This window comes from Oreochromis aureus, linkage group 17 (genome assembly GCF_013358895.1).
Source record: "Oreochromis aureus strain Israel breed Guangdong linkage group 17, ZZ_aureus, whole genome shotgun sequence".
Classification (NCBI taxonomy): domain Eukaryota; kingdom Metazoa; phylum Chordata; class Actinopteri; order Cichliformes; family Cichlidae; genus Oreochromis; species Oreochromis aureus.
Genome location: NC_052958.1, coordinates 31,651,099 through 31,661,501, shown reverse-complemented (window position 1 = coordinate 31,661,501; position 10,403 = coordinate 31,651,099). Strand labels below are relative to the sequence as shown.

Here is a 10,403-nt window from a genome sequence, read left to right as displayed (position 1 = left end):
CAGTTTAGGGAGGGGACATTGCTAAAAAATGAGCACCAATTTGCATGGCTCTCAGGGTTAAAGGCAACAGTTACTCAATCTGATAAATATCAGTATCAGGCAACTCTGGAAACTCTAGTACTCAGAGCACTAGTATTGATTACAACACACCACAGGAGCTGCACACAAAAAAATCCACATTTTGACTTCAAAGGACAAGATTGCATTTGCGTCTGGGATATTTCCCCTCTACAGAAGCAACAGTTTGATTCTTTGTTTTGTTTTTGTTTGTAAAATAATAAAACTCTGGATGCATACATATAAAACAGAAATTGTTTGTCTTTATTCAAGGAAGCACAAACAAACAATACATTATAAAAATATGCCACTAAAATATATATGCGTGTGTGTATATATATATATATGTATATATGTATAATGTTTGGTAACACTGGACTAGCATCTAAAAAACATTAAGACAACAATTTTACAACAAAGTATACTGAAAATGAAAATAGATGTAAAAACATACACGCACACACACACGTGTGATCCAACACACTGCAAGTCCTGGGACCACAAAAATAAATCTAGACATGACGGGCACGTCACTGTGCTTCATTTTAGCCAAGACGGCACATTCAAAGACTAAAATCATGGCAACACGCACTGTTTCTTGCAAAAACACCATTAACCAGGGAAAGGAAATACCCCAAAGAAGGTAATGTTCACATTATCAAACAATACCAGGCAGTTGATTTGATACTGATTACTCCGTTATTAACATAGTTCTCTTCAGGCCGTAAAAATGTTAACACAGCTGTGTAGCATACAACATAAAATAACAGTGAAGAAACTGAGCAAGCCTGTGCACCACGTTTGACAGACTATACTTCAGTAAACCTAATACTCTGATCCTCTCTTGCTATCTGTACATGTTGGCTTGCTATGCCTGCTTTCAAAGTAAGTTACAATGTCCTACTTATGGAATAAAAAAAAGTCATATACACAGCTTGTTGCAGACATATCCTGGCACCACTGGTGACTTTGACTAATTTCAGAACTTGAAAATACATTGATTACAAATCTAACCTGGCTGACTGGAGATGTGGTGCTGTAATCAAACACACACACGCACACACGTTGCAGTGAGGTTATGTGTGGAGACTTCCTTTTGTGCTTGTGTCCATTAATGTACTGTACATGTACGCTATGGTTCTATCTGCATGCATCTGTGGTATGTCTGTGCAGGTGAATCTAAGCATTAAGACTGTACTCCTGCTTGTAGCAGCAGGGCCGGCAGACAGCGTTGACTAGGCCATTTCCCAGCTGTAGGAGACAGATGATGAACTCCAGCACTGCCAGGCCCAGTAAGACACACAGCAGAGTGATGTTCCACTCTACGATGTTAACCGGCTGAAGGCACCGTGTCCACGTTTCTGGCTGCAGAAGATACCTGGGACAGAGAGTAAGTGTGATTATCAAAGAGCAAATTAAAAACTGGTGAAGGCATAACTGATCCAGAAAATTAGAACAAGTGCTGTTGCGCTACATTCTCTCCAGATAGGCAGCGAAGACTCAAATGGAGAAATCTAACCTCCTAATGCTCACCCCCACCCGGTCATGGCAGATGGCTGCCCCTACCTGAGCCTGGTTCTGTCTGAGGTTTCTTCCTCTTAAAAAGGAGTTTTTCTTTCCCAGTGTCGCCCATTTTCTTAAGTACCGTATTTTCCGCACTATAAGGCGCACTTAAAATCCTTTCATTTTCTCAAAAATCAACAGTGCGCCTTATGTATGAAATCTGGTTGTGCTTACTGACCTCAAACCGGTTTTATGTGGTACACAGCACTCAAAAATTTGTCAAAAAATGTTTTAGTACGACTTTGGTAAGCTACGAAGCCGCACCGCTTGATGGATTGTTGGAGCATTACGGCTACCATAGTCAGGAGCCTCGCGGAGTAATCTGGGTCCAAAACTCCGTCAACTTCAGGTCCCAAAAACTGTCTAAATTCTTTCATCTTTAATAAAATGATCAGCGTTGCTGCTTTACCAGGTGTAACAATTAAGTTTAACATCCAGGCATCCATGAAAACGGAATTTATTATAGTTAACGGAGTTAGAAGTTAGTAGGAAGTTAGCTCACTAGTTTCAACCTAAACATGATACACCATGTTCTGACTGAGAGATTTCTGCAAAAATTTAAACGACCAGTGGGTGGCAGGGTATAATATGGAGTGACATATCAGTGTCCAATATAGTGGTTTATGTGCAAGTATACCATCAACACTGACACAAATACAAGAAAACAGCCTTTGAATAGCTGTCCACTGTAGTGACCACTATGGGTGAAAGGGTTAAGCACCTTGAGGAGACTATTGTTGTGATTTGGTGCTACATAAATAAAACTGAGGCGAACTGATAAATGAAGCAGAAAAATGTGATAAGTTCATTCAAAGTGTTAAATTGAAAGCTTTCCTACTCTAATTTTAAAAACGAGGCCTCACGGGAGGCCAGTGCAAGTGAGGGAGGTCATTTGTAGACTGCAGAATCATAATAAACTATCAGAGAGAGAGCAAAAACTTTAAGAGTAGTCAAATCAACAATCTGGTGCTTTTTTAGAAGAAATGAATGCACAAATTATTTCAGCCTGAAAGGCCACAGACGATAACTAAAGTATATGATACAATTATTGACAAAATTATTTATATTTTAGAAAAACATCAACTTCACAACATCTAACCAAGTCAATAGTCAAGAGATGCCTTTATATATAGAAACAGAGGGTTTACAGTGATGTGCAAACCGCTGGTTATGCAGCAAAAATGCCAGATTAGACTATACCAGTAAATGGCTATACTCTCTTCTCAGCTTCAGCTAAATGCTGCAAAACTAATTGAACAGCACAAATGCACAGTGCAAATTTTCTCAAGATAAACAAATGGGGTATTCTTCAAGTTACCTGATCTCATCCCAATAGAGCATGCTTTTCAGTTAATGGAGAAAAACGTAAAGGCAGAGACCCACAACTGAAGGTGGCTGATCTTCTGTATTTTAATTACCTTATATAATACATAATAATAATGCATAAATAATAATGCATGTGATATAATCTCTTTTCACAGCTTCAAGGCTCGCAAAATTTCAAAATCCCTGGTAGCCCTTCGGGCAGGCACTCTTCAGTTTTTAGTAGCCCAAAATAAATTTAAGTAGCCCGAATAAAAAAGAGAGCAATTTTTTAATGTTTTGTTTCCTTTACAATATTATACATTAAAGTATAATATTGTAAAGGAAACAAAAATTAATCCGAAAGTTGTTAAAATACAAATCACAACAACTGTATAAAAATTACAATCATCAACTCAAATACTTGGTTCTAATTGAACAGAAATTTCTATGAACTTGTAAGAACTGTGTCGAACATGAATCAGTCTGTGTCAGATCCTGAATCTGAAATTTCCACTGAAGTCACGGGTAAGAGGTAAGGGGAACCAAGATCGAGGCCATTTGCTTTTTGAAGTTTGCAAAGACTGCTAAATTTGGCCAATGGTGGTTCACTCTTTGCAACATAGTACGCTTTTGAATGATTTTTCAGGACTTCTGCTTGTGCTTGGTTTATTTTTAGTATGTTTTTTGCAATTGCTGTTTGTTCTGGGAAAGATATTGCAGACTGGGCAATAATGCATTTCTCATGGGTTCTGATGGGGTCTTTCTTAAAATTACTGGTCCCAGTTACAAAGGCGCTTGTAGACTCAAATGAAATGAAACTCACGACACACCCGGCAGAACATGATGTTATTTAGCTCGTCATATTCCAGCCACATAAATTCTTTTGTCCATGAAACCAAAAAAGCTGAGCTTTCTTTTTGCCTCATAGTCTGATTTGTCATAACCTTTCCGTTTTGTGGTCGGCTTTTATTTGGCTGTGCCTTCTTCACCCTGACCTGTCTTAGGCTACGTCCACACGTACCCGGGTATTTTTGAAAACGCAGATTTTTCTATGCGTTTGCACCTTTCGTCCACACGTAAACGGCGTTTTCGGTCACTGAAAACGGAGATTTCTAAAAACTCCGGCCAGGGTGGATATTTTCTAAAACTCCGTTTTTGCATTTACTTGTGGACGAGAAAAACGGAGAAAACGCAGCGTCAAAGGTGTGCGCCTTTTTTGACGTCACACTGTGCGCCACGTTATTGTTTCGGTGAAATGAATTTCTACAATACTCTTACTGTTAATTTTACTCTCTGCAGTGTTTAAATGCTTACATACACACACAGTTGCTGTCCCTCCACACATACGACTCGGTTCTGCTTCTATGCCCCAGCTTTGTTTACTATTTCCCACCGAGGCTTCTAGACTTCTGATTGGCCAACATTTCTACACGGTTAGGAATATAGCGCCACCTGCTGCTTTGGCATGTTCCTAGCAGCGTTTTCCTTAATTTCTGCCTTTACGTGTGGACGGGATTATTTTTTAAAACGAAAACGGAAAATCTCCGTTTTCAAAAATACCCGTGTACGTGTGGACAGCCTTATTTGGCTCAGCAGAACTAAAATACCGGCGTAAATCCTGCTGCTTTTACACACGTACTTACATAACGGTCAGCGATTCTCTGCGCAATCAACCTCTCACATGTTTAAGCTTGCTGTGGGAGATTTCACTTGTCACGTTTGAATAGTAAGCTAATGAGTGATAAGACGATGTCAGAGGAATTGGTGCGCAATTAATCGTCACTCACCAATCAGTGCTGCCGCTCTCTACACACCGTTCGCGCGATCATAAAGTGAAAGCAAAAAACAAGCACAAATTCAAACGCGATTTCAATATGTCACATATTGACAGTGGCTCATCGATGCCAATGAATTAATTACTCAGCTAAATTTTCGAAAGAATGCAAAAGCATGGACATATATTTTCCTTCCTATGATAGCCCGACGGGCAGGGCTGAGATAGATTTTGGTAGCCCGACTGGAAAAATCGCTAGCCCCGGGACGTCGGGCTAGCGATTTTGCGAGCCCTGAGCTTCTCTATAAAAGCATGCTTTTGATAATCGTTCTTTCATTAATCAGTGTTGCAGCATTATAAGTTAGAGTTACAAATCTTTCAGCTATACCAGAAAGCTCAGTAAAAAAATACAGTTGGTTTTCTGTTTGTTTTTGTTTTGTTTTTATACAGATATCTATATTAAAAATCACCTTTGTATTCAAAATAATGATAATCTTTCAGAACACGTAAGACAGCTGAAATAATAAACCGAATAGACACCATTAACTGATAACGAAAATACTGTTACACAAAGCCGCACAAAATATGCACCTATGCATGTATCTACATCTTCATACACAAAACGCTAGGATGTATCCTTACCTCCCCTTTTGGTCTGCAAAGGGGTACGACCATCCATACGAGGTGAAGCACTGGGGGCCCTGCAGGAGTGCATACCCTGATAAGATGAAACAGTAGGCAGACCCCACCAGACCGACCACAGCTGCCAACACTGACCCACACATCTACAGAGGGAGAGCAGCACACAAAGGGATTTTTTAACACGTGCTTTCGTGTTTTGTACAGCTTTATTTCTGCCTGAATGCGTGAATGAAAGCTGCTTCACTTATGCATTTCATAAATGAGATACGGAGGCAGCTGCTGCACACACACACACACACACACACACGTAGCTGCAGCTGTGCCTGTGGCCTGAAGGGTGTGAGCCAAGCTTACTTTGTTGAGTGTTACCTAACAATGGGGGCCTTGTTGAGTTATCATAGCTGGCTTAGAATTAGCATTCAGTTTATAAGGACACAGTGTTTGGCCGCTTAAAAACTTTATCGTTGTAATCAAGCTAGTGGTGAGAAAAAAAGACACAGGAAAACATTTAGATTTAAGAAAATGAAAATGGCAGCCGGCAGTTTGGAAATGACGGCCTGCATGTTGTGAACACAATTTTCTGTGCAGCACAGCGTCTCCTTTGTAGATTTTTAAGCATTATTTACCGCTTAACACGTCTCTTACCATTAAACTCTCATTCCAGCAGCAACTACATTTCCCCAGCGTGGTGAAGGCAACAGCTGGAACCAGCATCTAAAAGCACAGAAAGTATTTGTTAGTTGTTTTATTGACCATTAATAACACCCAATGAGAGCAAGCTTTGCTGTTGGTTACTAGGAGCTGCCAGAGTAATTCAGTGCTCTATACCAGCATCTCTACTGCCACCTACTGTTGATCATCGCTTACAAGTCAAATCCTGTGTTTCATTCATACAGCATATACCACAAGGTTTTCTCAAAGAGCTTTGCAATCTAGCCAACATGTAGCACACTCCATCCTTAAATGTCATGTTGCCGCACTAAATACTGTACAAATGTCACCTAACAACGAATCACATTTATTCAACACAATCAGCGTGAAGCTGTAATGTTCATTCAGCTGTTAGTTTTTTAACTGGGAGTTAGTCTCAGAGATATTCTTGGCTTCATGTAGGTGATGAAAAATGTGACTCTTCTCCCTGAGATCTAAATTCAAAGTGACTTTAATGATACATATTGTGCAATCTTTGACTCCAAAACAAAACGGCCAACCTCCACTGAATAAACCTGCTCTCTCTTCATCTGCCCTAACAGAGAGAAACACTTTGCTATAGCTGGAGTTAATTAATAGTGCACATTAAACATAACTTTATGACGGACCTTTCTGTGTCCTAATGGTACGAGTAATTTGAGATAGGCAAACATGAGCACAGGCCATATAAAGTGCAGTGTGAACTGCGGCAGCTGCCACATAGTGTACTTGTGTGTACAACTCAAGAACTAAAGGCAATCCAACATATGTCTGTTTCAGGAATCGACTTTTTAACTTCTTCATCCCTTATTTTCTGTCCTCCTCTTCCCTGTGTCGGTATCTTTTGCTCTCCTACTGCATCGTGAAAGAGGAAAGGCGGTTCCCCTGGTTTAACACATTTACGCATGCACAGAAACAAAGAGAGGGATCAGAGTGTTGTTCCACATCCTGGACGTCCCCCTTAAAGCCCCTTCCTATAACAGAGGCAGCAGGGGAGGCTGACGACACGCAGCGGCAGGAGGTGCACAGTGAGAAAGGAAGAGAAGGAAAAGGGAAGCCAGAAGAGCAAGGGAGAGGAAGGGAGTAACCCAAAAATAGATTATTCCCTGATTGGTTCAGTTTGCTCTTTGACTCTCGGCATTTGGTCATTTCCACAGAGAAAGATAAAGCCCAGAGAGGGAAAAAATAAGAGTAGCACAGAAAGACTAACACAAACTCAGACTAAAAGTCATGCTCAGACAAAGAGGCCCAAGATGGATTTTAGTCAGATTGCCCTTCATAAGTATTTTATAAGGCTTGTTTAAAAGTAATTAAACTGAGAACCTTTTAGCAGTTAAAGATGTGACATATTACAGAGAAAGAGCAGGAAAGTGAGAATATACAGTGTAAGTCAGTATGGTTTTCAGGCTTCTTTCCTTTATCCTATGCAGGATTTAAAGGTTTAAAGTTCTCTCTCTCATAACTTCACAGGCCTTCATAGCACCAGCTATCAATGCCGCCGTACAGACTCATCACACTCAGAAATTTTTTTAAAAAGAAAGGGTTTCAAAAGGTTCAAAACCTGCCATAAGTGGTGCCTGTTTTTGACAGCTTGAACATTTCAATTAAGACCAAATTGAAAAATCAGAAACATAAGCAAGGGCGATAGTGGAATGCACAACATCCTGTCTTTATGGTGTTGTTCTTCACAAAGTCTTGATGTTACAGCATGTACAAACTCTGAGCACTTTCACATACAGTCTGAGCATATTTGTTTTACTCAGAATGTGCACGTGTTCTGCTGATTAACACACTTGGTCTTGTCTGGGGGGGAAATGACAGTCTCTCCTCTGTTCCTCCACAAAACCAAATTAAAAGAACAGCCCCTTTCTGCTCAGTCCGAGCATAAATCCATCAGAATAGCGGCATGCAGAGCAGACGGATTAACTGTGGATGCACACAAAACTCCATTGTTCTCACTGAGCAACTGCAAACACTCGGTCTGAATGGTGCTGATGGGAAAACGACTGGAATTTAACAAACTTTTGATGTAAAATCAAAACTCAACCAAAATCCTCTCAACAACAACTAAACTAATTTAGTAGAAGTTAAAAGCAAGCTGAAAGCATAAATGAGGTCTGAATAGTATCAACTTATCAACAAAAGCGAGGCACTCTTACACACCGTGGCACTGCCACTGACTTCATGTGCCAGCACCTCCTGCACTTACTGCTGAATGAGGGAGGCAGGAAGGTGACATAAGCATCCAGCTATTGTAATCACGCTTTTAAAGGATTTCATCTGCTAACTGAGTAATGTTTCAGAGTCACATGGTCACGGGTGAGAGAATGCTTCTTACACACGGCAGTGAAAATGATTCATGATAAACGATGGCTGGCTACAAATGAAAAGGAAATCTCACTACACTGAGAATCACTGAATTTCACCCTTTCACCTAATCTAACGGAGATAAAGACACCATTTGGCATCTGTCCCAAATCACATTGCTGCCTCATATTTTAAATTTTCCACAGTACGAAAAAAAAATGCTTATTATATAGCATCCAAGCTGAACTTTTAGTAAAAGGACATTGAACTCTATACCATGTGAATTCACAGTTTTTAGAAACAGCTCATCAAATGGAACACAAATAAACCCTCAGACGCACAAGCTTCTTCTCCACTACAGCTGCCAACCGTTGAAACAGCAAAAAATGACAAAACAAACCCTACTACGATCAATTATTTTGGCGCATTTAGACAGCGTGTTGTCTAAAACTTCATAATGTCGTACATACAGATAATATACATAAATAACTAGCTAATTTTTCTATTATTGATTGGCAATATGCCCATTCTGAGCTTACTGTTGAGCTAAGCTATTTCAATAATGATTAAAATTTGAAGAGTATATTCTTTCTTCACTACTCCACTGTGTTTATTCTCCATGTAATACAAAGTATTAAATAACTGAATCTTTGAGGACAGTCTTTTTTTCCCTAAATATGTCACCACCATGACTAGAAGCTAAAAACTGATTCAACCTCCAGATATCTGATGATGCAATCAAACTTAAACCCTAAACTATAATCTTACAAATACAAAATGCTATAACAGAAGATGATCAAATAGGGGTTTTTTGTGTTTTTTACTCACCAACAGCCCCCCACCTCCCAGGCCACCAAAGTACCAGATGTAGCTGGCCAAGCGGTCCTGCTTAATGTAGGTGATTTCTCCCATGGGAAACAGCAGCAGCAGGTTTGCCACAATACAGCAAAGGGCCAGAGGCAACAGAGCCAGGCCCAGAGACCTGGCAAAACCCACAGAACAACACATCGCTCACCCCCCAAAAAATCCACGCTCACAACCACAGGGTGGAGAGGAGAGAGCTAGAATGGGCTGAGGAAGGCAGAGACCTAGTGAAAGAGGGGAGGGAAGGGTCAGAGCAGCTGGGGAGGCAGGAAACGAAAATAAGTGACAAGACCCTGGTGTTTGTGTGTGTGTGTGTGTGTGTGTGTGTGTGTGTGTGTGTGTGTGTGTGTGTGTGTGTGTGTGTGTGTGTGTGTGTGTGTGTGTGTGTGTAACTGCTAGTGTGTTAGATTCTCCCTCCTTTGCTGAGAAGGTTCTGCCATGACACACGTATGAGGAGCACACACTCACAGGAAGCTGGAGGGTGACCCAATAGAACTCTGGCAGAAAAATGAAGAAACCCACAAGTGTGTGTGTGTGTGTGTGTGTGTTTCCCACAGCCTCTTAGATAGTAGGGTCTTACAGAGCACTCTTATACTTACACAGCAAGGAACCAATTTCCCTCAGAGTGACTTAATCATAAGAGCAGATCCATAATCTGGGATAGTCTATAATATTTAGTTTTAGTGGGAATCCAGATCGCTGTCTAAAAACCTGCAGGACTGCAAAGCATCAGCCTTAGCTGAGAATGGACTTTTTGAGTTTCCTACCACATCTATTTTGGTATTAGCTGGTATGTAGGGTGCTGCTCAAATTATTTTATTTATTGGTTAAAACTGCATGGTGGTGTAGACTTTTAGTATATCAGGGGAGTGAAAATTCCAGTCTTCCCATAATGAGAAAAAATGCAATTGAAAGTATAAAAGAGGTGAAAACTTATTCAAATCTGTGAACAAGTAAACTAGTTTTGTCACTGGACAACAGCAGCAGTGTTTGTGTGATCGGTGGATGCAAAATGTGTATTATAGGGTTCCACACTATAGGGTAAGCAGTCATGGCCGTAAAGCTTTTGATACAATTTACCTGTTTGTTTCAGGTAATGATGCCATAGGTCAGCAGGTGTTTGTAGGCCAATAAAGCATAATGTGACCTCTGTATGGATACATGTGTGTTTTAGATGCCCACAACACTGTGAGCTGTTTTA

At 40.4% G+C, this 10,403-nt stretch overlaps 1 protein-coding gene across 1 annotated transcript; it reads right to left on the bottom strand.

Moving 5' to 3' along the window:
* Window positions 1-298: 298 nt before the first annotated feature.
* On the bottom strand, window positions 299-9,427 carry tm4sf18 (transmembrane 4 L six family member 18). Its single transcript, XM_031733766.2, has 4 exons — window positions 9,167-9,427; window positions 5,987-6,055; window positions 5,342-5,484; window positions 299-1,435 (listed from the first exon to the last, which is right to left on the bottom strand). Exons 1-4 carry the CDS (start codon window positions 9,344-9,346, stop codon window positions 1,237-1,239), a joined length of 591 nt encoding a protein of 196 aa, XP_031589626.1. The 5' UTR covers window positions 9,347-9,427; the 3' UTR covers window positions 299-1,236.
* Between the last annotated feature and the right edge of the window lie 976 nt (window positions 9,428-10,403).

Excerpts from the sequence above, each read along its gene's own strand:
- tm4sf18 (XM_031733766.2), bottom strand. The coding sequence starts at position 9,346 with ATGTGTTGTTCTGTGGGTTTTGCCAGGTCTCTGGGCCTGGCTCTGTTG. Across the intron at positions 6,056-9,166 it reads TGGGAGGTGGGGGGCTGTTG|ATGCTGGTTCCAGCTGTTGC; the intron begins GTGAGTAAAAAA and ends CTGTGCTTTTAG. Across the intron at positions 1,436-5,341 it reads TTTGCAGACCAAAAGGGGAG|GTATCTTCTGCAGCCAGAAA; the intron begins GTAAGGATACAT and ends TCTCTGTCCCAG.